The 26560-nt window shown below is 38.2% G+C and overlaps 2 protein-coding genes across 6 annotated transcripts in view; both read left to right on the top strand.

The window, feature by feature from the left end:
• The window catches only part of zgc:154142 (uncharacterized protein LOC555481 homolog), a 45111-nt gene extending 41203 nt beyond the window's left edge, over positions 1–3908 (top strand). Inside the window, exons 20-25 of the mRNA XM_027146066.2 lie at positions 53–232; positions 1104–1216; positions 1308–1402; positions 2074–2354; positions 2438–2598; positions 3255–3908. Of these exons, the coding sequence (XP_027001867.2) occupies positions 53–232; positions 1104–1216; positions 1308–1402; positions 2074–2354; positions 2438–2598; positions 3255–3452 (1028 nt within the window). The 3' untranslated portion in view covers positions 3453–3908. The remainder of the gene's footprint in view (positions 1–52; positions 233–1103; positions 1217–1307; positions 1403–2073; positions 2355–2437; positions 2599–3254) is intronic.
• A 403-nt stretch (positions 3909–4311) lies between these two features.
• fam13a (family with sequence similarity 13 member A) overlaps positions 4312–26560 on the top strand; it is a 64209-nt gene continuing 41960 nt past the window's right edge. For 3 of the 5 annotated variants that reach the window (XM_047812144.1, XM_027145882.2, XM_027145879.2), the window contains exons 1-7: positions 4312–5237; positions 11463–11685; positions 14100–14309; positions 17202–17379; positions 20979–21126; positions 22417–22506; positions 23822–23914. In XM_047812144.1, coding sequence (XP_047668100.1) covers positions 5211–5237; positions 11463–11685; positions 14100–14309; positions 17202–17379; positions 20979–21126; positions 22417–22506; positions 23822–23914 — 969 coding nt within the window. In that variant the 5' untranslated portion in view covers positions 4312–5210. Of the gene's footprint in view, positions 5238–11387; positions 11686–14099; positions 14310–17201; positions 17380–20978; positions 21127–22416; positions 22507–23821; positions 23915–26560 lie in introns of those variants that run through there. The other 2 variants (XM_047812143.1, XM_027145877.2) reach the window with 2 other exon arrangements.

Here is a 26560-nt window from a genome sequence, read left to right as displayed (position 1 = left end):
AACTGGACCTGACTTTTTTAAATCCTTGTTTTGGGAATTCTCCCTCGTCCAGGGCAGTTCTGCGGATTTACACTTCCCAATCTTACTGTCGCTGGAGACAAAGCCACTGTGCGCTTCCTCACCAATGATGCAAGCCAAGAGAAGGGTTTCCGTGGTTACTGGACCACTGATCCCAATGTGTTTCCCACCCTGCCACCTCTGCCACCCAACCCGTGGGACAACGTGAAGATCGGTGAGTAACTTTTATATCATTTTGCACCACGGATATTTTTCCAGTCCTTCAAGCTTGATATTCAAAGCTCGTACAAAACTATTTCTTGTGTAACAGCTTTAAAAATAAGGAATGAGCTGTAAGTTTTCCAGCATGGGAAAGTCTTCATTTCAAATGACTTTTCGCTTGGTGTTTTATTAGTAAAATTAAATTAAATTATTAATTTAATATTTTTTTTGATTAAATTATCAAGATAGAGGCCTGAGACTAGAGACTTGAGACCGGAATTGTCCTGTATTGTGAATATTGCACGACATTAAATGTAACTGGATGTAAATGTAAATGGATAATTTTTATAAATTAGTGGAATAAAAGAAAAACATAACAGTTAATGTAGGAGTTCGAATAAATATAGCATTTAAAAGATACATATGTATCCTGCCTTGATGCCCGATGACGCCTGAGATAGGCACAGGCTCCCCGTGACCCGAGGTAGTTCGGATAAGCGGTAGAAGATGAGTGAGTGAGTGAGAGAAGATACATATATATTGTTAAGCAATTTACTGGATCTGGAATTTGCTCAGGTTTAGGAGCAGACTATTTATTTATTTATTTATTTATTTATTTATTTATTTATTTATTTATTTATTTATTGCCAATAGCTTGTCTTCATACCAGATGTCAGAAATGTTGCAACACTTTCTGTACATAAAGAATCTGGGCTGGTACACAGAAATCCCTCAAGAATTGTAATAACGATAGACTTTTAAAACTTACCTGGCATATGAAGTATTGAATGTATGAGCAAGACAAGCAGGTTAAATTAGCACTCCTTACACATTTGGATTTATATGTTCTGATATGTTCTACAATTAATTTTCTTTCCTCACAGACTGGCCTGCGGATTGTGGGACTCCAGCAGTGGCTCCAGTGACCCCAGTGATGAGGATTGTGAACGGAATGGAGGCTGTACCTCATTCCTGGCCATGGCAAGTGTCTATGCAGGTGAGAACGGAGGATGAGACATGGAGACTCACTATTGGCTAGCTTTCTGAATTTACTAAGAGTCATGTATGTGCTTGTGTGTCTCTGTCAGGTCAAACAACTTGCTGCTTTGCCTTTCCAACATGCTTGTGGTGGATCATTGATCCATAAGGAATGGGTCCTGACTGCTGCCCACTGTTTCATGCAGTAAGAAAACACACACACACACACACACACACACACACACACACACACACACACACACACACACACACACACACACACACACACACACACACACAGTTCAAATCCCTAAATGGAAGCATATAGAGAAAACATAACTTTGCTCAGTGTCTAGAAATGTTTGAGTTAATACATCCATCTATCAACCATACATTCACCAGTCCACCAATCCATTAATTCCTCCATCACCCCTTTAATCACACCATCCATTCATTCATCCATTATCATATCAATCCAGCTATTAGCTCATCAAAGAACTTTTGCATGCATCCATCCATCCATCCATCCATCAACTAACCCATTTACCTATCATATGTCGATCCATACATGCATCCCCATTCCACCAGCCTTTGAATCCATCATTCCACCATCAATTCCATCTACCTGTCAACCGATTCACTCATGACCCATTTCATCCACCCATCCATACATCTTCCACCATGTCAATCTACTTATCCATCCATTCTTCAACCAACGTATCTATCCATTTTTGATTCATGCTTCGATAAATCCAACACCTAGCCGTCAAACATACCATCCATCCATCCATCCATCCATCAACCCACTCATCAAACTATTCCTTTTTTCATCAACCTATCCATCCTTCCAAAATCCTCTCCTTTTAATCTGTTCAGACTATCAGACCCTAAGTCATGGCAGATGTGTTTTGGGAAACACCACATGAACGACAGTATGGATGACCTCCCAGAAGTGTGTGTTCCTGTGGATGCTATCATATCGCACAAGGATTTTGTCTACCCCCAGATCAGTGACGTCTCGAATGACATTGCCCTGGTGCGACTGGCCAAGCCTGTGTCCATGACCCGAGAGATCAGTCCTGTGTGTCTGCCTAAACCTGAGTCCCTAATGCCTGCTGGTCACTTCTGCTATGTCACTGGCTGGGGAGATGAAAAAGGTCTCAAATTTCTCTGAAACTGTCATTATTATTGTAAAAGGAATAAACAATTGGCTTTTAATAAAGCCGTATTTGTCTTGCAGGCGGTATTCTTCCTGTGGTGGCTAAGAAGCTGAACCAAGCTCCTCTTCCTATTGTCTCCTATGAGACTTGCAGTAAACCAATGTACTGGTGGGACAGCGTGAGACCTTCGATGGTCTGTGCAGGGTACGAGTCACCTGATGAGCTTAAATCTGCCTGCCAGGTATGTGAGGGGACAGGAGGAAATGAATATGCACTATATGTTTAGTTCAATACACATCTGCTACTGCATTTGTAGTTACTGTTACTATTAAATACTAAACGCTACTAAAAATGCAGGTAAATTAGAAGTTGAATTAAAATGGGTTTTTAAATATAAGGGGAGAAATACAGCAGTGTTTGGAGCTGTTCTATTTCAGTCATGTTTCAGTATAACCAAGAAATACTGCAGCATCACTGGAGAAATGGTGTAGGCTTCGTGATGTAATACCTGAGGCTGTAAAATACAAATGGTTGACAGACAGGCTGAGTCTCATGGGGCCTTGTGCACTTACATAAGCTCTCACTCTCACTCATAATTGCACTGTTACATAAAACACTGAATTATTTGTGGCCACGGATTCATTATACCCACATGGCCTCATCTAATTAAACTAGTGGGTCCAAATTATGGCATTTTATTTTAATGAAATTCCATGGAGTCTTGTTCAGACCATTGTGATCAGTTTTTAAAGCCATCTACTGTAACTATTTTGCACTCAGTAATGAGCAGAAAATGAGCTACAATTTATAACCTAAATGTTGATTACTAGTTATATGTTATGCTTTTTTTTAATCATTTTTTGCCACCAATTCTCCGTCCCTTTTTTCCTCGATCAGGGAGACTCAGGTGGGCCATTCGTCTGCAAATCAGCTGACACCGGCTCTCTTTGGGAGGTGCACGGTGTGGTGAGCTTCGGTGCACGTGGCTGTATCGTGGACAAAAAGCCGTCAGTGTTCACTCGAGTCTCAGCCTTTAACCACTGGATAGAAGACAATATCAAGAGATACATCTACGAAAACACTCCAGCTGCTTAAGTCCTGTCCTGAAAAAAAAGACTCTTGATTCTAGTCTTTAATCTGCACCTATTTTTTACTTTGCGTTTTTCTTTTTCTTTGCCACAAGCCATTACTGGACAATATGGTGGAACTAGACACAGAAAGAAAGATGGTGATAATATTGCAATCACAGGACGGTGCTTTATTCAGTCACTCATGATGTCAGGAAATAATAATTCTTAATTATTATTATTTTATATTTTTTATGTGCAGACACAACAACAATAGCCTCGTATATAATAATTTAATAGCTTATATGATTCGGTTATATAATCAGTATAGCAAGTTATCCTCCTCCTGCATGCTCAGTATAATGTATTAAATATTTCAACATCACTGTCAATGTTATACATATACAAAACAATGGAATATGTTTTCCTTTAAATTTAAACACTTAATTTATTCATTTTATTAAAATAAATTATAATTTGCTCATATCGTTTGGTAATATAAATCAGAGTGTGTTTAATTAATCACTGAATAAGTTGTGATATGAGCATCTTAGATGATCCAGATGTATTGGTAGAGGTTGGGATTCAAGTTTTATTGTCACATACAAAGTTATATACAGGAAACAAACTGCAGTGAGATGAAGACGCACTTGAGTCATATTATTCCTAAGATCCAAATAAATTATTAGTAGTGAAATATTAGTTCAAAATGAGGCAAGTCAAGTCAGCACGTGCCTTGGTGATGTGACAATAAAAGTGACTTGACTTTAACCATAATTTTTTTTGTCTATGTCAAGATCCAGAAAGGTATTTAGTGATAATCAATTGCTCAGTTGCGTATAAAATGAAAAGGATGTCTACCACATGCTCTGAATGATATGCTGAGGGTCCAAGAACCATGGAGGTTAAGAGCCTTGTTTAGGTTATTTATTCATTTTCTTTACTTATTAAAATTATTAGATTTATAAGTTTGTCTATCTATCTATCTATCTATCTATCTATCTATCTATCTATCTATCTATCTATCTATCTATCTATCTATCTATCTATCTATCTATCTATCTATCTATCTATCTTTTTGGAAATTAAAAAGCTGACCTTTTAACTTGTTTAAAACAGAAACATCTATCTATCTATCTATCTATCTATCTATCTATCTATCTATCTATCTATCTATCTATCTATCTATCTATCTATCTATCTATCTATCTATCTATCTCTTTGGAAAAGCTGACCTTTAAACTTGTTTAAAACAGAAACATTTAGCTCAATGCCTGAAATGTAATAGTGTAATAGATTATATCCATACTGTAAATTGTGCCACAGTTACAATATTTACAGAGTTTTAAGGAGTTATTTCACCCTTAAACAGAATATTTAAGTGATCCCCAGCACTGAACTGTGAATAGGCAACATGAATAAAGGCACATGTTGAGTCTGCAGCACTTCACCCCCAGGCAAAGACACATTCTGGTCACATGACTTATCTAGCCAGCCAATTGGAGTGCAGAGCTCAGATTTCAGTTCTAGAGGAGGCTCTAATCTGTGTAGAGGTTTTCAGAGAAGGAGGCTGACTTGAGGGACTCCCCTCTGTCTCTGACTCAGTCCACACTTTGTAAGACTTCCGCACATGACTACAAATGGACGACGGATGGACTGAATTCGTGGTTCTTGGCTTTGGGCTTTGTTCTGGAATGTTTCTTTGACCTGCTTGAGAAAAGAAGGAGGGATTTTTTAGGAATTCATCCCTCTTTCTTTAAAGCTTCCACCTAGAAGAAGTGAGAGAATGGGGGCAGGAGCACTCACCATCTGTGTAAGTACAAAAAAAACAACAGGCCAGAAGCTCCTTTTAAGGCAGAAAGTCAGAGCTTTGAAGACAGACTTTTATTTCCAAGAGGGGCTTTTTCGGGGCAAAAGTTTAGAAAGATGTTATAGTTTGTTTAATAGTAAAAAAAACTGTCCAACGAAAAGTCCAAAGTAACTCCGTATGCAATGTGCATCTCTAAGTGTGTGTGAGGGAGAGAATTTGTGTATGTGCACTTTTCTTGGCTGTCATCCTAAAGACTTTGGGCAAAGACAGTTTGCTCAATGTGGTCAGTTTTTCCCTCATGGTCTCTGCTGGAAAACTTCTCTTGCATTCACTTGGACACACCAGCAACAATCTAAGTTAAGAAGGGATATTTTTTTCCTAAAAACTTCACATTTGAATTTTTCTCATTCTAGTCTTATGTGCAAATGTTTTTCTGCAAATGTGAGAGAAGAGGCCATGCAGAGCTTTAAAAACACACACTCCAAACATCCAGTCATTGTGTGTTCATGGAAGAAAAAAAGTAAGGACGTTTGGTAGTAAAGCTGTCCTGTTGTAGGTGGTTGAAGCCCATTATGGAGGCATGAACATATCATGTTCTCTCAAGTGCAGCTGTTACTGGTGGTCTTCTGAACTCCAACACAGTTTGAAACAGTTGCTCCCCAGGCCACACAGAAAGAAAGAGGGAAATTAAGAATGAAAAAAAAGATAGAAAGATCATGCTGAGACTTGCAGACACTCATGCAGAGTAGAAAAGTATGGGCACTGATCCCAACTTTACAAAATCTCAGATAAAACACAGCTTTATCCGAGGACAGATTTAAGAGGAGTCAGCTGTAGGGTGCGACTATCGTAGGGTGCGTCTGTAATTCTCTGGCAGTCCTGGGGTTTGAGTTCATCACCAACCTTCTGGTCAGTAGTTCATATGAGTTCATGTGAAACTGAAAAGTCTTTGTATTGCACTGTTTTTCACATTTTGTATAGCACTTGAGATCCCATAACGTGCTGGTTACAAAGTACACGCTCAAATGCATGTCAATATGAGGTTCACAAAAAACAGCCATGAAATCTATATACTGTGTTATCTATGAACTGTTATAGCTGTCGTTCTACATCACACCACACATCGTTGATTATTATCCAATTAGATTGCTTATACATCAATACAGCACTTTTTCACTTATTAAAGAATGATCTATTGGTATTTTTTTTTATCTATTTCTAAATACTTTTGAAGTGTTCGTGAAACAAGCTGGTTCCTCTTAGCATTTTACTCATTTATATCACCAGCCTCTCTGTTTGTGACTTTTGAAGTCATTAAGACAATAAATTTTGTCAGAGATTGGCATGCTGTACTTTTTAATTCATTATAGTATTGTTATGTGTCATGTTGTATTCAAATTCAGGGCAATTCCACAAAAGCAGAATTATATTAAAGTCAAACCCTCGGGTCCACCAAGCTGCCTCTATTTGGCCCTTGAGCAAGGCCCTTAACCCTCAACTGCTGTCAGTTGTATGAAATGAGATAAAAATGTATGTCGTTCTGCATGAGGACGTCTGTCAAATGCTGTATTTTGATACAATACTAACATCACTAGTGAAATAAGAAAAGCTTTTTCATAATGTGATACACGATTAAATAAACTGCTGTTGAGTCACAAATAACATACTTATTGACTATTAAGCGTATTAACGCTAACCGAGTAATGTTCTAAATATTACTCTGTTATCGTTAAAACGCTTAATAGTCAATAAAAGTCAATAAACAGGCTAAACAGACATTTAGTAGCTTTGAAGGTAGCCTTCAAAGCTACTAAATGTCTGTTTAGCCTGTTCGGCTTACTGAAATTCCTAGTTTATTGAATACCTTTGTATGCAAGGTCAGAATTTAAAATTTCAGATGCAGCTCATTACAACAATCTCAATAATAGTCAGGTTTCAACATTTAGAGGTTAGAACATCTGCCTCACATCATTGGGGTTGGGATTTTGATTCCTGCCGCCATTATGTGTACATGGAGTTTGCATATTCTCCGTGTGCTTCAGGGGTTTTCTTCAGGTACTTACTCCGGTATCGTCCCCCAGTCCAAAGACGTGCTGTAGGCTGATTGGCATCTCTAATTATATGTCGAGTCTTGGCTTAATTAACAGGCTACATACATAGAATGGACTTAATGTACAGCTCGATAAGCATAAATGTCAATCATAACGTAACGTAATTATAATCTTTGACAATGTATGATTAAAAATGATATAACAAAAAGGTACAGAATTCCCACAATGCTTTTGTTTGTTTGTTTGTTTGTTTGGATAGATGATTAAGACATGGTGGTAGCACTAGTCATCTGTTTGAGTCAGCTCAGTGTGAGAGATCAGGCATGTCAGGAGCAGCTGGTAAAGGAGGTTTGAGTTTTCACAGCAGGTGGGGGAGGAACGGTAGAGCAATCGACACGTCTATCGGAAACAATGGAGAAAGGGCCATTAGTAATTAAAGAGCATTGTCAAGGAAATGCCTGGTGAGTGGTTAGTTTCCTAAATGTAACTAAACAATGGTTTGTGAGTCAGTTATGTACTTATGAGGAGGCTTCTGCACTGCATAGAAAAAAATCATCTCAGAGTTAGCATTCAGTTAGTATATTTAGTGTTTAATGTTATTTGTACCAAAGTGCAATATTCCATCTCTTTGCTTTAGCTTTTTTGTTAGAAATTCATGCTGCGTCTCAGGATCTACAGACTACAATCATTTAATCCTGACCGCTTGCTTCTGATTTAACATTTAATGAGCACAATAGCGATAACATTATTTCTTAAGTGCTTAACATATCTCCTTGACCTTCCAGGTTCATGCTCTGTAGATCCATTTGAAGCTTTGTTTCAATTTGCAAGGAGTCAAGACAATTTGATTGCCTATCGATTTTGGAATCAGAATTTTAAAGCGTATGGTTTAGGGTTTATAGCTTGGAGTCGAAGGAGTTAATTGACTGAAAGCTTGTTTTTAACTCAAGGTGGTTGTCATCATACAAAATGACTTAAATATACAAAATGATAATTATACAATGAGTCATGAAAGGAATTTTGTGTCTGTGTGGTTTTGGGGAGCCACTGCGTCTATATGAAATGATAGAGCCTTTGATCAGAGTACATTTGTGAGGAATCTGCAGACATGCAATTTGACGTCTTGTTCCATTACAACAACAACAACAACAACAACAACAACAATAATAATAATCCCCTAAACTCTAAACATCATATAGGTGTGAGTGCGCGCGTGCTGTTTTAGGTACCTTTAAAGCGGCACATGAAAGCCTGATGATCCAAAGTAAATCGCACCGTTGCCATGGAAGCCGCTGGACAGCGCGTGATAGCATCCAGCTAAAAACTCAGTAGTAAAACGTGTTTTTTTTTTTTTTTTTTTAAATATATAGATTATTATGTGCGCTGTTTCGCTTATAAAGGCTTTATTATGACTCGAAGCCGGGTAATAACTCCAGAAAGGACCGTGAAGGATGTCACGAGTTAAAACGTGGGGATTTTTAACACCTTTAAATAGCAAACACAAACAGGAGCTAACAGGCTAATTCCAGGTTTGTGGCTTTTCTAAATGAAACGTCAGAATGAACAAATCTTATTATTTTTCATTTGGCGGAAATGTTTGAATATTTAAGTGTAAATTCCTGGTTTTGTGTGTGTGTGTGTGTGTGTGTGTGTGTGTGTGTGTGTGTGTGCGCATGCTTGTGTGTTTGTGTGTGCGTGCGTGTGTGTGTGTGTGTGTGTGTGTGTGTGTGTGTGTGTGCGTGCGTGCGAGCGTGCGCATGCTTTTGTGTGTGTGTACGTGTGTGTATGCGTGTGTGTGTATATATGTATGTATGTGTGTGTGTGTGTGTGTGTGTGTGTGTGTGTGTGTGTGTGTGTGTGTGTGTGTTAGTGTGTGCGCATGTGTGTGTGTGCGTGTGTGTGTGTATGCATGTGTGTATGCGTGCGTGCGTGCGCGTGTGCGTGTGCATGTGTGTGCGTGCGTGTGTGTGCATGTGTGTGTGTGTGTATGCATGTGTGTGTGTGTGTGTGTGTGTGTGTGTGTGTGTGTGTGTGTGTGTGTGTGTGTGTGTGTGTGTGTGTGCATGCTGCCCTGCTATGGACCAGTTTCCATTCTAAAGTGTATTCTAGCATCTCAGCCAGCGTAACTGGGACAGACTCCAGATTCAGCATGAGCCTGATCAGGATAAAACACTTACTGAAGACAAATGAAAACATAAATATCCTGTATACTATTTTAAAATGCTGACCTTTTTTCTTTTCTGCATTCCATATATTTTCTTATCAGATCTCATCTGGGGATTTCTTTTGTTGTGTATATGCTGTATTTTGTGTTGTCAATGTTGTGAGTGGACTGACATTACATTTATATTTACAGTATTTGGCAGAAACCTTTATCCAGTGGTTTTGAGTCTTTATTAATGAATAAATCGATCCTGGTTCACTAGGGCACATATTAAGAATACCATCAGTCTCGTAAGTTTCAGAACTGCGAGTGTATCAGTTCGTCTGACATCTAGGACACTTTAATATAGGACATAATATCTGTATAGGATATAATGTTTAACTGAACCTAGGGCACTGTTAGCACATCACTATCATACCTCATATGTTCAGCACAACTTTTCAACAAAAGAATGCATCAAAAAAAAATTATAATAAAATCTGTTAATGCTACAATAACAGAACATAATGTATAATCGTGCACTAATACATGAATGGTGCCTTAGTGATGCTTTAAGGCATGTACCGATTCCGAACTAGTTGTTAAAATGTCTATGCACGTTCATATTCTTTCTTTAGATCATGTTTGATGTATTTTACTCCTACATGTTAATTATTACACTAATTAACAACCATGTACTAACGTGTACTAAAGGTGGTCGTTAATCGTGCATGAATTCATTAAAGATTCATGTCATATGTAAGTTTAGCTCTTCATTAGTTCATGATTAGTACATGCCTTAGCTCATCATTAGTTCATATTAAAGTAAGTATTAAATCCAGTATAAGTGCAGGATGATGCATGCAAGTCTTACCGAATTTCTATTATAGCAGGACTTACAGAAAACCAATTAGAATTTAGATCATAGCTTTATATTAACGTGCTTGGTCTTGTTTTGCCAACGTTATTGTTTCTATACCAACAACTAACAGATGAACAGATTTAAAATGTGTTGGTGAATGAATGATTGCTGATATGGTGATGCTCTTCCTGAAGGTGTCAGAGACCTTTGCACTTCTCCTTAACGTGACAAACTTCCTGTTTTTTATTTTTCATTTAAGGAGAAATACATTTTAGGCTGGTGAAGGCATGGTTCATAACATTAAATTGTACCAAACTAAAAATGTTACTATATGTATTTATGAATTTAAGACCATCATAAGACCCCATAAAACAGCTCTGAAGTTGTTTTTGAATGTTTAACGCTACAGTACACAGCCAACATCCGACGGATCATGTCTGGTCAGTAGTCGTAGCTTTTCATTGATCGATCTGGTAAAAAAGGAGTCGACAATTTATGAATACATGAATGCAATATATATAAGAGTATATAAGGGCTACAGTCAGTAATTGTATACAAAAGAAAGTGCCCCTGTATTTGGGTATATTTGCACATGATGTAAATGTAATTGTATACAATCAAGTGGCAACTTTGCAGGGATTTGACCTTTTCTTGCTTCAGTAGTTCACTTATTGCTTCCTAAGAAAGCCAATTGTTCATTGTTCTACCTGGAGGATCATTTTCACAGGCCTGTGTTTTAGGCAGGTTATATTAAAAAAATAAAGAAAGAAAGAAAGAAAGAAAGAAAGAAAAATTATGTATTCCCCAAAGGGAATATTCCCAAATGGCATGATTACTCTGTCCATAAAAGCTCAGTCAGCTGTCATTTCGGTGTGATAAGTCCATGCTCGCTGTAGCTGTCACCTCTCTTTCCTTAAGATAATTCTTTGCTTGCTTTAGCCGACTCCCTTAGCTACAGGTGCACAGCAACCAGACCTGGGTGTCCCTGCTGGAACTAGCTCACTCCCTTCGCTCTCTAAGCCACGGTGTTCTCTGTTTTGTCACATTAGACACAGCCTTACGTCCCTGTAGAGGCTCACAAGAGAGCGATCCGGAGCGCAGGAATTGCGATGATGTGGCCGAGGACAGCCGTGCCCGTGGTTAATTTTTCTCCTCTCTTGTGTTTCTCTAAGCACAACAAAACATCTGTGCAGATCAAGATCAGGCAGGACATGAAGAAGATGGTCCAGCTGCCGGCGCTGAAGAATCTGCCGACTTCTGCCACCACTGGAGATAGTCAGAGGAAAGGTCAGAGGGTGTTCGGCGTGTGCTTGATGGAGCTCAGCAAAATGGGTTTGGTGAAGGACGGCGTGCCCTTTGTGTTGAGGAGCATGGTGGAGTATCTCAGACAGCATGGTGAGTAAAGTGGAGAGGATTCATAATAAATAAATTAAACTAATGGCAGGCCTTATAATTAGTAATCAGAACGATATTTTACATACAGAGAATGCACAAAAAACAAAAAAGCAACAGGAAGTAAAAGTCAAACTGTTGTTTAAAATGCTGTTTGATTTAAATTTGTATACAAAATATCGAATACAAAATATAAACCATCAGCACTTAAGGACAATCATTAAATGTATATGTATATTTATGTATATACATTATTTTTCCACATATATTTACATATTTTATATAGTTTTTATATAGTTTATACTTTCTTATTTATCTATCTCCTATCTCCAGGTGCAAAAAGAATTTCACTGCACTGTCGTACCCTGTATGTGTGTGCATGTGACAAATAAAATTAGATTTGATTTGATTTGAGCACTGCTGCATTTATATAGTGCCTTTCATTTTCCTTCAGGTCTTAAGATCCTTTTTCACCAACATCAGCACCTTCAGTAATATTATTTAGGGATCGTATTATTAGCTTTAAAACTTAAACTCGTCCGGGTCTGGTTTAAGGGGTGGATTTTGGATAAAAGCCACTCATGCGCTTATTAAATATTGTATATTACTCAGGTCATATTACAGTTGTTATTACTGTTTGAAGAAATCATGTTTTTGCTTAACTGTTTATTTACTACGAACCCTCACATATTTAATGCAACTGTCTATATTACTGACTAAAAAAAAGCAATCTAAGGCAAGTACATAAATTAAGACAAGGCTATCAGTTTAAGACAAAAGTAATGGCACTCTAGTAAAAGGACCAAGAATTAAAGTGTCCGTAATGCACTGCAGCATTCTTGGTACTGTTTCATCATTCAGTCATCTTTGGCGTTTTCAGCTATCTCTTAGATTTACCTTTTGGTGGAGTTTTGTGGGCGTCACCATATGTAAAGCAGCTGTATGTTTAAATGCAGTTTATCAACATACACACACGAGTGCAAAGAAAATCTCCATCTTTAAAACTCCTGGCAAGAATTATAAAATTCTTTTTGGATTACAAAAACATTTACATAGAACTTACACACATATTAGGACATTATTTACGTTGATGTTATTTCCTGTCCATAGAATGAGGCACAGAAGCCTTTATTATCGCCACATATACATTACAGCACAATGGAATTCTTTTCTTCACATACCCCGACTGAGGAGTTTGGGGTAAGAGTGCAGGGGCAGTTATGATACAGCACCCCTTGCTCAAGGGCCCAGCAGTGGCAGCTTGGATGTGCTGGGACTTGAACCCCGATCCTCTGATCAACAACCCAGAGCCTTAACCAGTTGAGCTTTAACCCAGGGAGTGTTTCCTCACCACCATCACCTCAGGCTTGAAAACTATTAAAGATAAAATAGCAACTTAATTTGAAGAGGTGTTTCCATATTTATGTAAAGCTGCTTCGAGCGCTACGCTATACAAATAAATTGAAAATCACATATTATATAATATGCACAGTATATTCTAGAAATGACTATAGCCACACATGTGTATTTGAGCTCTAAACTGGCTTTTAAGAAGTACGGATATACGCCCCAAGATTTAAAAAAAAAAAATCCTCTACAGAATGATTTGTATTTTAAAGAGCGTTTTAGTACAATAATCTCAAAGACATCAAACATTAAAAAAGATTTGTTGCATTTATCATCTAATCCTGATTTTAACCATAGTTTAACATAAATACATCCTGCAAGACAAAACACGTTGTTGAGTACATATATTTTCTCAGTAAATACAAACTTTCCATCTCCTTTTATTGATTTTCACAGCCTGCACTTTGACCATTAACGGTTTGTCAATATGTGAACTGGCAGGCAGGGCATATTGTTATGTTGACCAGTCATATCTCAAAGTAAATAATGCTGGGCATGCCAGATTCGATTGGACATAAACAAACGCATAACAGCTCTAGTGTAAATGAATGTGACCGGTAGTGTTTACAGTGAGTTATTAGTTCACAATGAAGCCATGGATGTGAACACTGGAACTGGGACAAATAATATTTGAACAAACGCCAACTCAACAATAAAATCCCAACTGCTTATAATTGCTATGTGGAATGAACTCTCAGGAGCATAATTTATAAAGGATATTATGTTGACTATATTTTTTTCCAAAAATATATAATCTTGTTCCACATTAAGTGCATCTTAACACTCAGGTTTAGTTTTTAATGCTATTTAATTCAGTCGCATGATTAATAAGGCTGTAATATATGTTTTTCTTTCACTGCAGAAAGCTGCAGTTCTTCTTTACCTCCTCTGGGTGGCAGTATGACACAGTGTCGTACACTAAACATTACAGTATGGTGTATTAGTGCCTCTGCTTGAAGCTGCATGATCAGTGAAAAGGTTGAAATAATAAAATCATGTCATTTTGTCAGGGCTGCAGCAGGAGGGTTTGTTCCGTGTGAGCGCTAGCGTGCGTGCCGTGGAGAGTCTGAAGCAGAGACTGGACAGGGGAGAAGAGGTGGATCTCGAGCAGGAGGCTGAGGTCTGCACCGTGGCCAGCTTGCTGAAGCTGTACCTGAGAGAGCTTCCTGAGGGCCTCGTTCACTCCTCCATTCACAACGCACTCATTCAGCTGCATAACGGTGAGCAGCATACTCATTCAGCATCACACCTGAACTGGGCATGTACGCTGGAGTGATGTTGTCACTCGGGTGTGTTGTGTGTGCCATCAAAAGATCAAGAGGTTTCCCATAACCACTGGTCTTAAAATCATTTTAATCAACATTTGGTAAGGAATAAAACACTTAAAAATGCTGTTGAAACAAAATATTAAACAACAAGGCTTCAACTTAAGATGTTTTATTCCACTTACATTTTTTGTATTTATTAGAAAACATCCGGGGGGGCACGGTGACTTAGTGGTTAGCACGTTTGCCTCACACCTCCAGGGTTGGGGTTCGATTCCCTATTCTGCCTTGTGTGTGGGGAGTTTGCATGTTCTCCCCGTGCCTCGGGGGTTTTCTCCGGGTACTCCGGTTTCCTCCCCCGGTCCAAAGACATGCATGGTAGGTTGATTTCATCTCTGGAAAATTGTCCGTAGTGTGTGAGTGTGTGAGTGAATGAGAGTGTGTGTGTGCCCTGCGATGGGTTGGCACTTCGTCCAGGGTGTATCCTACCTTGATGCCCGATGACGCCTGAGATAGGCACAGGCTCCCCGTGACCTGAGAAGTTCGGATAAAGCGGTAGAAAATGAGTGAGTGAGAGAGAGAAAACATCCACAGCATAATGTTTATTCAGTTATAATACCATTTACTGTAACATTTACTGTGTTATGAAAGCTCTCTTTTCTCCCCACACTTTTTTCATATAGTTTTGCTCCACAAAATATATCTTGTTACCGAGAATCCAAAAAGTACAAACGCCTCGATCCTGAACCCTTTCCTGTCTCTGACACTAGAGGCCCTTTCCGTAAATGTTAAAACATTTAATCTCTTGAAAGTCACATATTCATTTGATTACTGTAAATTGAAAAGAGGTTTTTCTTGCACTTACTTCATCCCTCATGATTCAAAGAGTCACAAAACAAAGATTCACTCACCAGAGGCTTGTCTATATTGTTGAAAAGTGGACAAAGTGCTCAGTTTACCCACTGAGGAAGTTCAGAGGCATTTAGGGCAGATTTGTTTTGCTGATAGAGTGCCCTTGGGTATAGCTGAAGTAAGAAATAACCATTTTGTCTAGGCTCAGACGCAGTGGATATATTACAGAATGGTAACCTGGCTGAAATAGTGATAGAGATTGCACATCACTATGGACACAAAATGATACTGATTTTAAGTCAAATATGATAATAAATAATATAATAATATAATCTAATATAATTTAATAATATAATCTAATATAATCTCATAATAAAGCTGGCAGCAATAAAGTACAATAAACCAGAATTCACTGTTTACGATCTGATATATGATTGATATCAATACAAAATGCCAGTTAAAAAATAATAAATTATTATTAAAGGATATCGTAGGCTTTCCGTCGGTGCAAGATGTAATGTCAGATGATTCATTAACATCATATACTGTACATAAAAAGGACTTAGTGTGTTTGACAGATGTTCACACTAGCATTAGATTCCCCTTAGGTACGTTTAGAGAAGCTTTAGAGACCTTGTTTTGCCATAGCAGCACACTCCTGCGTGTTTTATTTCTCAGTGCACACGAGAGTGTATCCAAGAGAAGTTCAGACTCTATTTTTAACACCCTGTCCCGATGACCTGAAAGTGCCACTCTCGTTCTCCTTCTCACTCCCTTTTTCCCTGTCTCGCACACATGCCTGCATGAACATCCTGCACAGATGGTGCACCTGGCAGCAAAGGGAGCGAACATAAAAGCTGTGTTTGTGTGATGTGACAAAATATATAGCTACAGGTAACGTTTCACTAGTCAGTACTTGCCACTCAGTGTGCAAGTGATAATGATAAACATGTGACAGAATCTTGGAATTTCCCTCGGAAATCAGGGCAAGATATCGGTTTTGACCGGTCATGCTTTCCTGCAGCGCGGGAATCGACGCAGTTTGGTTAAAATCAGCAGGAAGTTGGCTGTGAAAAATGTAGAACAATAACAGCTGCAACTAAGCTAATAGTCTGCTACTGAAGGGGAAGATGAGTCAAGTGAGGGGCAGAGTAGTTACAAATCCTGATTTATTGACTATGTCTTCTGGCATTCATTGAGAAATTCAAGAAAAATTCATTCATTCATTTTCTTCCGCTTATCCGAACTACCTCGGGTCACGGGGAGCCTGTGCCTATCTCAGGTGTCATCGGGCATCATGGCAGGATACACCCTGGACGGAGTGCCAACCCATCACAGGGCACACACACACACTCTCATTAACTCACGCACTCACACACTACGGACAATTTTCCAGAGATGTCAATCAACCTACCATGCATGTCTTTGGACCGGGGGAGGAAACCGGAGTACCCGGAGGAAACCCCCGAGGCACGGGGAGAACATGCAAACTCCACACACACAAGGCGGAGGTGGGAATCGAACCCCCAACCCTGGAAGTGTGAGGCGAACGTGCTAACCACTAAGCCACCGTGCCCCCCCCATAAGAGAAATATATATTTTTAAATAAAATAGGAACACTGGACATGTCCCAGTCGGAAATTCCGATTTACCGGTTTGGTCACATACAGAATCTGTTGCTGAATTTCTGTGCTACACCTCATTATGATTGTCAAAAGTCTGACTCAAGTGTGATTAAACATGCATGTACAACCCCATCCACACACACACACACACACACACACACACACACACACACACACACACACACACACACACACACACACACACACACCTTGTAAATCCCCAGATCTCTTTATTTTCCCAGCAACTCTGAATCAGCCTTTCTGATTTCCTCATCCAAATTTCAAAATGTTTTTTATTGCTTGGGCGGGAGGACGTCTTACCATGCCATTCATCTCTATAATCTCAGCCGTTGTGTGTTTTTATGTACAGAATCCAAAGATGATGAGTTCTGTAAGAACATTCGAGAACTCCTGCGAAAGTTACCAGACGTTCATTACAGCATCCTGCGCTACCTATGCCACTTCCTCACCCAGGTGGAGCAGCAGCAGTGCCACAACCGGATGACTGCATTCAACCTGGCAACAGTGTTTGGCCCTAACGTTTTCCAGTGAGTGTACAAGTACTGCTGTGTCACTACTTCACAGAAGAAGACCTTATTGACCGATTGATATATTTTAGAGAAGATTTTTATGTTTGTCAGCCTTTAAAAGCCTGAACAGCCTTTATTGGTATTCATACCATTTTTTACTACACACATCCAACATAAAACTCTAACGAGGTTTAAAGCCAAGCATCATCATTAACAACATGAAGTATACACTGCATATATGTGTAGAATTCACTTTTCTCAATGCCCTTTTATTAACATCAATTAGTCAAGACAGGACTATCCATGTCGTCTTGTTAGTCATCACATAATAAGCAGGCTGCCCGAGGGATAGATGCTTAGCTAAGATGCACCCTGACTGATTAAAATCTCCGATTTTTGAAAGCCAATGTCAACATTTGAAATCACCAAAACAAACACGCCCCTAACCCAAACGGGTCCCACCCCTGTATTGATAGCTCCGCCCACACATACATAAGTAACCCAGGCAACTAATGGAAAGAAATGTGTCTTTATCATAGCTGAAGGGAAGAACAATACGATTGCAGATAAACAAACAAGTAAAAATGACACACAAGCATAATCATGTAAAGGACAAAGGCATATATTAGTTCTGTGTAACAAAGCAAAACCAACGTTACTCACCTATTGAGAAGGAAAAAAGCGCCTCGGCGTCTTAACTAAAGTCGGCCACATATTCACAGATTGGAGTTTCCCGAGTCAGTAACTCCTGAACACTGTTACTACACAAAACGCGGTTGTAGCTGCCTCTCTACATTACTACGATAGAAAGGAGGTGTTATTTATGTAGTAACAGCGTTCAGCTCAGGAGTTATTGACTCGGGAAACTCCAATCTGTGAATATGTGGCCAACTTCCTGCTCCTTCAGTTCTCTCCAGCGCTGGAAAGCTGATCCTATATTAACACGTCCTACTTCTTGTCTTATCGTAAGCCTTTCTTCACTTTCTTTCTTTGTTTTTATACTCCATGTCAGTGTTAAAACCGCTTTCTGCTAAAGTCACACATGCGCACTGAACACTCTCTCCGCCACTTATTTACAAGCCCCGCCCCTTTCTGCTCATTGTCTACACGTTTGTTTTGATTTTTGTTTTGATTTTTGTTTATTATTCGGCCCGACTCAGTTTTCTGAAGCATTTCTCAAAAATCGGAGATCCTACATTTAATGGATTTTGTCCACTTAGTGTTTCTCCAGATGATGCTGTAAAGACTTGCCAGGAGCTAACACTAGAACATAAATACAAATAAAATATTAATTGTACACAATAAAAATCAGAATTAGTAAATAACTGTCTGCATCATATGATACTGAGAGATGTTTAATATTACTGTGTGTTACGCTATGATTTCTGATAACAGCTGTATTTGTATTACATAGGAATGGCAGCGAGTTTGTGCTCGAATAATGTTTATTTGGATTACGCCAGTAATCGTCGTCAGTATACCAGACGAGACAACGTTTCCCCGAACAGACAGACCTGCTCAAGGTTAAAATTAGACAAATGATAAAACATAAGGGATGAGAAACTAGTAAAACACAGACCTAAAGATTCCCATTTGGTTCATGATTTAAAAAAAGGATAGTAGCTTTATTTAAAAATATATTGTTAATTAGTGATTCCACCCAAAACCCAACTCCATCAATCATTCATGTAACACACTTGTAGTCTTAAAGGCCTAGTGTTCATCACAAGCATACTGTATTGTAAGGTCATGACCCTAAATTATTCAGCTGTTAATTTTAGGCTAACAAATGATGGCTCCATGTGTCACAGTGACCCAGAACACTGTTTTGCCTAGAAACATTGTAGAGGACAATGTCAGCATTATTAGGTGTCAGTGAGCAGTTTAAAGTTATTATATTGGCCATGCATGTTCCCATGTGTCCTGCACGAGTGGGTACAGTACATACTGGATGTAAAATTCCACCCACCATCCTTGACACCTAGACAGTTGTGCTGTCATGTATGGGTGGTAAAAATGGCACTTCTCATAGGTCAAGCTATCAACAACACTATACAGTGCAGTATTAATGCAGTGCTAAAGTAATTCTTTTTGCTTGCCAATTCCTATCGGAGACAACTGTACAAAAAAATATTGTGGATTTTACAGTAATTTACTGACAAACCCGTCGAAAATGAGTAAAGTTACCAATAGTAAAATCACCAGTAGAGTACTGTTAAATCTATAGTAAAGAACTGTAAACATATTTACAATGAAGAAGTGTCATTCTATCTTAATTAGTATCAAATAATACATAACCCAGTAATTTTACTAAACACAGGACACAACTGAGCTGTACAGTCTTGCTCAAGGGCCCAAATCGAGGCAGTTTGGTGATGCTGGGATTTGAACACCATTCTTCATATCTTTCATACAAAACTTTCATGATCCACAACATCTAACACAAGTAACTTGTAATAATTCAGTGCAATGTTTTAATTTTAACATAAATTTTTTGTGCAAGGTTAATTCGGTTGTATGTGTATTCCGGAGAGTTGTCTTGGGAAAAGTATCTGGCGTAAAACCTGTGCAAATCCCCTTTGGCGTCCCATAACAGGAGCAGTAGAAAGAAAGAAAAAAGTAATTTAAACAGTGTAATCAATTCTCAGTGGTGGGTCTGCAGTTAAGGCTTTGATTCGGAAAGCAGAAGGTTGTGTGTTCAAGTCCCTGTACTGCCAAGCTATCACGGTTCTTTAGCTCAGTTATCTCAAGTCAGCCAAATGTTGTAAGTTATGTGTTATTAATAAGATTATGTGTGTGTGTGTGTGTGTGTGTGTGTGTGTGTGTGTGTGTGTGAGAGAGAGAGAGAGAGAGAGAGAGAGAGAGAGAGAAATGACCTTCATATTCTACTTGCGAACCTCTTCATGGCGATAGTGTTATTTTCCTACAAAATTATCTAGTTTGCTTACAAAAACCACTGCACTTTACAGTCTATATAATTAATGGGAAAGCATTTCGAATGCTGTAATCTTAAAAACAGGCATTACACAAAGCCCCAGTAGTCCCCAAATTGCATGCCATTGTAAACTGGCTTGGCATATGGACGTGAGTTATTGTTATATCATCATAGATCATCAAAGCTTAAATGTGTTTTGTTAGCTGTAGGCTTGTTTTTATTCTAAGACTACGTCATCAGCATAGAAGATTTTGAGCTATAGGCATAATTAAGATTGTTGACATAACGTTATTGCTAAATAATCCACCATTTCAAGATTAGTGTTATTATATGGCTCCCACTAATGTCTGTTTTCAGAAGAGTAGCATTAAAAATGCTTGTTTTTCCCAGTAATTATTTAAATTTGTGTCTGTGGTTTTAGCAAGCAGAATATAAAATGAATGCTTTTCTGCAGGACACGGTAATCCAAAAATAATCAGGTCACATATAAATAAAATAAAAAAATTGATACCTCATAAAAGGTAGCTGCCTTTTCTGCATTATTTCTCCTTGAACCATGATCCGGTTCAGCACAAAGCCCCCATCACTTGAATGTTTATTGACAGGGAGCTGTTTGTCTCTCTGCACTGATTGCAGTAGCGTAATTAGTTTAACGGTGTTCTGTTTCTCTTCTCTTCCTCAGTGTGTCCCCTTGTTTTGAAGGCATCCAGGAGCAGGATGTCTGTAATAAGATCATGGCTAGGCTCATTGAGAACTACAGCACCATCTTTGAGCCAGATGGAGGACAGGTGCAGCCCAAATTCAAGCTTTCGAACGTCATCATGGTCAAAGTGGGTGGTGACACACACTAATGTTCTTCACTAGTCGGTCAGGGTGTTAGACGAAGGAAACCGAAGTGCTGAATCATATGATCAATATTTAGTTATTGTACACCAGAGGTGATTTAATACAATTTTATAACTAGACAATTTCACATTAATTAAGGCCTTTAAACTTGAAGGCATAATGTAACTGATTCAACCTCTTGGGTTTGTAAATGCCGCTCAGGCCACCTTAAAAATGTTCATCTGGGAAATTATAGTATTGATATAAAAGACTCACAGTGAATGCAACAAGCATCTACTCCAGTCCAGTGATTGTTGTTTGAAACTGTTACGGATTCCTCCCCTGGTCCAAAGACATGCAGACATGCAGACATGCATGGTAGGTTGATTGACATCTCTGGAAAATTGTCCGTAGTGTGTGTGTGTGTGTGTGTGTTTGTGTGTGCCCTGCTATGGGTTGGCTTGCCTGGGTGTATCCTGCCTCGATGCCCGATGACGCCTGAGATTGGCACAGGCTCCCCGTGACCTGAGAAGTTCGGATAAGCGGTAGAAAATGAATGAATGAATGAATGAATGAATATATATATTAGTGGAGCACAATCCTGAGGGACCTATATATTCACACCGAAAAATACATTTGTTATATTTTTAACAGTAGCATCTACTCCAGTCCACTGATCGTTGTTTGAAACTGTTACGGTTTTATATATATATATATATATATATATATATATATATATATATATATATATACATATATATACATATATATATATATGTATATATATATGTATATATATATATATATATATATATATACATATATATATATATATATATATATATATATATACAACAGACAACAGTAGCTTAATAATTATAAGGTAGATGAAGGAAAGTCACAGGGAATTGACAATATGGTGATGGCACACTGAAGCATAAGATGTGGGCATCTGTTCTGCTGACACAGACCCGAACGATGATAGTAAACAGCATTGATAAGAGCAAGAATAATATAAAAACAGCAACTCATTGTTCCAGTGTTTTAAAATATAAACAACATGCAGTTTACTACAGAGCCACACTGCCTGCTTGGGAATATCTTATGATTCTCAGGCCAAAATAACCCCAGACAACCTCTACCTTGTTCGGGTGACGGACATGGCTTCGTTTTGTGATTTTCCTGCAGATATTAAGCTTCAGTACTTACCTGTGCCATAGATGTGCTTTGTAAGCAGTGTCATTAGAGACCGCTGAGCTCATGTGAACTCTTTGCACTTATTGTTTTGTTCCCAGGAGGCCCACATAGATGTAGTGCATACAGACACCTTGTCAACATCCTCTCCGACACCAAAAGCACCCACTCCACTTCCCAGAAAGAAGAAGGTACACATGTTTTTGTGTTGTTTTAATGTTTGTTTGTGGGTCTGGGTATTTGTATATCCTTTGCTATCATCCGTGATTCCAGTGTGTTGTTGGTACTGTAAATGAAGCAAAGTAACCTGGAATGACCTAAACGTCCTAGATATCTATCAATCATCCAGTCAGAGGCTTAAAACCTCTTTCCCAGCCTTTCCTGATGCAGTATAACCCATTATGGCAAGATCTGTACAGTATATAAATAGGTTTGTTCATGTACACATTTTTTTTATAAACAAAACAGCTATTTTTTTTTACTTCTTGGATATTTTGCAAGCTACAGTATGTATTCAAAAGCTCTGTGATTGGTTTATTCAGTCAAACTCAGCAAAATCATCAAGCTTTAACCAAATCTTGTTCCTTTAATCGTTCACATTTCTCCCTTGTGTCTTTCACAGGGTACAGTATATATATAATGTGTTATGTAGACTGCAGAGCTTTTTTTCATTTCAAATTAATCAAATAATTAATTATCAGATGATCTCATGCTAAGTGACTTGCATAAGCATTTGCTTATTAAAACAATTCCAAACTTTGAACATGCCATTTAATCTTTTAGTCATAGAAACAAAGAGGTCAAGGAGCTGGAGAGTTCCACAGGACAACCCATAACCATAAGGGTGTCAAGCGATATGAAATCTTTTATGGGGTTTGCCAAAAGACATCACATGTAGATCGTTATCACACAATGAAGCATGGTGGTGGTAGCATGAGGCATTGGTGATGCTTCTAATCAGCACGTATTGGACAGGTGTGGGGGAAAGATGGATGGATATAAATCAGGGCATTGCTGGTATTTCGTACCATAAATACGACTAGAAAGGAGTCGTACGTATCCGAGATGCTGGTTGTGTTAGTATGGATCAGTCAAGGTCCAGACCATAGTCCATCTGAGGACCTGTGGCAAAAATGATGTTCACCAAATAACCAGTGCAAAAACGTTCTTCCCAAGAGAAGGATATAGTGAGACAATATATAGTATATATTCTTCATGTTTAATGATCAAAACTCTTAAATGACATTTAATCATATAACATTAAGAGCATGTTTAATCCATGGAGTGTAATCACTGCTAAGAAGAATAAAAATTGCTGCCTATTAGTTCTTAACCCATATTTGTAGATTCTGGGGATATTGTAATTTCTTCAATGCCCACGTTTCACTTCCTGTTTCATGTTTTCAGCCAAGCGTGTCAGGATGCAAAGGTCTGTTGCTGCTAACTTATTTTATTGAGTCATAGATGACTTAATCACCCGGGATTGATAATTTCCTGTTTCATCAGGCCACGCAGAGCAATGCGGTTAAAGACAAGGTCTCACCAAGAGAAAGAGAGTTGAGCCTAGAAACCCCAGTACCCGCACCAAGAAAAAAGAAGGTAACAGTTTGTTTTATTTGAATACTGCAGAAATAGATATGAAAGAAATATAGATTTATTTTGGTTTATTTACTTAATTCTGGATATATAATGCTAAAGGAATGTCTAAAGAATATTTTTCTCTTGTCGAGACTTGATATACAAAATCACCTTGATCTTTTCATCCAAATTTTGTTAAAGCAAGAGCCAATTTAAAGCACCGCAAAATGGTTAATATCGAGTCTTTGTAGTGTTCAGTGAAAGATTCTAGCTTTATTTACACTTTCCATCAGCCGGTTAGACTTATCATTTGTGCTGCAACACTCTGCTGACCGCTCTCATGACTTTGATGCTGTTTTCGGAAAAAAAGGAGAAATCTGCTACTTCGTAACACCTTAGGCCACCCTGCTAGATACCAGCGTACGTTGTGTTTTCATACAGGGCTTGAAATCTAAAACTGTTTACTTAGATTGGCGGTGTACAGCTCATCATGCTGAGCTGCCCTAGATAAGTCCTTCAGGACACCGTTGCGGTAACTCATAAGCAGGGCAGTGGATCGATTGGGAAACGCTGATGGAAAAAAAAGCAAGGAGAGATGACTGTGAAAAGTAAGACCAGCTCCAGCTGAGGAGATTGCTTAAAGGATCAGTGAAATAATTCAAATCAGCACGTAGAACAGGTGGAGTCGGGTTATTTAGGTTACACTTTATTTTTAAGTTTTTTACAAAAGAAAGAAATCATAGCATAACATCGAAGCATAATCTCATAGTTTAACGGTATTAGATTGCAGTATATGAATGCTAAAGGTGTGAGGAGACAGTGTGGATAATGCTAATTTCATTTTTAATACAGTATCTTAATTAGTACTCTAACATTAAGCTTGTTGCAGTTGTATTTCTTGAATAAATGTTGGAATATTGTGTCCGCATTGTCATAAATCCCCACTCTTATTGTGATATTTGTTTATTCTCATTTGCATGTCTATTTTATACCCTCATGTATTGATGCATCTGTACTGTATATACTTCATTAATTTTATAAGCTCACAAGTTTCGTGTTTCTCTCATTTGACTTCACACTCGTTTTATTTATATGAAATATAACGTGACCATGTGCCCTGCGATGGGTTGGCACTCCGTCCAGGGTGTATCCTGCCTTGATGCCCGATGACGCCTGAGATAGGCACAGGCTCCCCGTGACCCGAGGTAGTTCGGATAAAAGCGGTAGAAAATGAGTGAGTGAGTGATAATGTGACCACAATGTTTTTATAGACCGTGACCACAATTTCAGCTTTGCCCACAATAAACAGGTCGATTGTACGCTCTTGGGTATTGCCACCTCTTTAAACTCTTTTCATTTATAATTCAACACTGGAACTTGAGCTCATCAGCCCATCCCTATTCCCAATGTACACACTTCAGAATGATTCCACTTAGCACTAGCACAATAAAACCCATCTATACACATTAAAATGTCCAGAAATTATGTTTCCATGCCTGTGTGGTGCTCAAACAAGGGAAATACATTAATAAATGCCATACCAGAGTACTGTTGAATCCTAGAGTCTGATTCGTCTGACGGTGTCGATTAATTTTACAGAGCTCTGATAGTAATAGTGGCTGAAAATCAAATTTATACGAATGCGATATTTCAAATATGTCTAAGTCAGCTTACAAAATAGTCAAAGTCCACAAGTAATAAAACACACAATATATCACACACAAACACACGAAGCCCTAGCTGCTGTTCAGTAAAATATAAAAAGCAGAAGTATGTAACATTTGGTTTGTTGGACTTTGCAGACATCTCTAGTATAAATACTTTATGTGATTACTAGATAAGGTGCATTTAAATAGTATTACAGTAGCGATTAAGGTTGTGGCATATGGCTTATGTGTCTAATAAACTTGCACCCAGTCTGACTCTGCTATTTTAATTTCTATTGAAAGTATAAATTAAGTTTTATTTGTCATATATATAGTATGACATGCTGGACAAAGTTCATTATATAACAATCTGAGACAAAATTAAAGATGCAAAAAAATTCAACAAAATGCTCAAACAACTGTCTGTATCAGGAAGAATTAAAAAAATACGATTTGCAATACAGGTGGGAAAAAGAATAATGTATAAACATTTCCAAAAATGCGTATATGAATGCAGATCAGTAATTAAACACTATGCAATTGTAGTGCAACATATGGTGTGCAAAAACCAGTAGAGGTAGTGGGAATTTTTCATCATTAAGTCAATGATTGTCTTTTTAATTATTAAAAAAGTTACTTATAGCAGCTTTAATGACACTCAACATGCCTCTTTTTTGAGTCGTACAGATGAGTATGAGATGCAGTCCTGTCCAAATCAATATTAATGCTCTTGCTCTAATATGGTATTGTTTCTCTATCAACAACTCACGCTGGAACTTGTACGGAGGACGAGTAACATAATTTACAGAGCTAATAATACACAGAATCAAAAACGTGCTGTTGTTTAGCAAAGAAAGACAGACTGTTCAAGTGGTGCATTTCTGGAAGGTTGATTGCCCTGTTGTGTTTTATTCCATAATTTGAGGTCAAAATTGTGGAAAATAAAACAACCAGCCAATGCTTTAAAGTTAGCAAATCTAAATTCCTGGATGTTTTTCTGTTTCATCCTTATCAAGAAAAA

The sequence above is a fragment of the Tachysurus fulvidraco genome, chromosome 4 (assembly GCF_022655615.1).
Source record: "Tachysurus fulvidraco isolate hzauxx_2018 chromosome 4, HZAU_PFXX_2.0, whole genome shotgun sequence".
NCBI lineage: Eukaryota > Metazoa > Chordata > Actinopteri > Siluriformes > Bagridae > Tachysurus > Tachysurus fulvidraco.
This window is presented reverse-complemented; position numbering and strand designations above follow the sequence as displayed.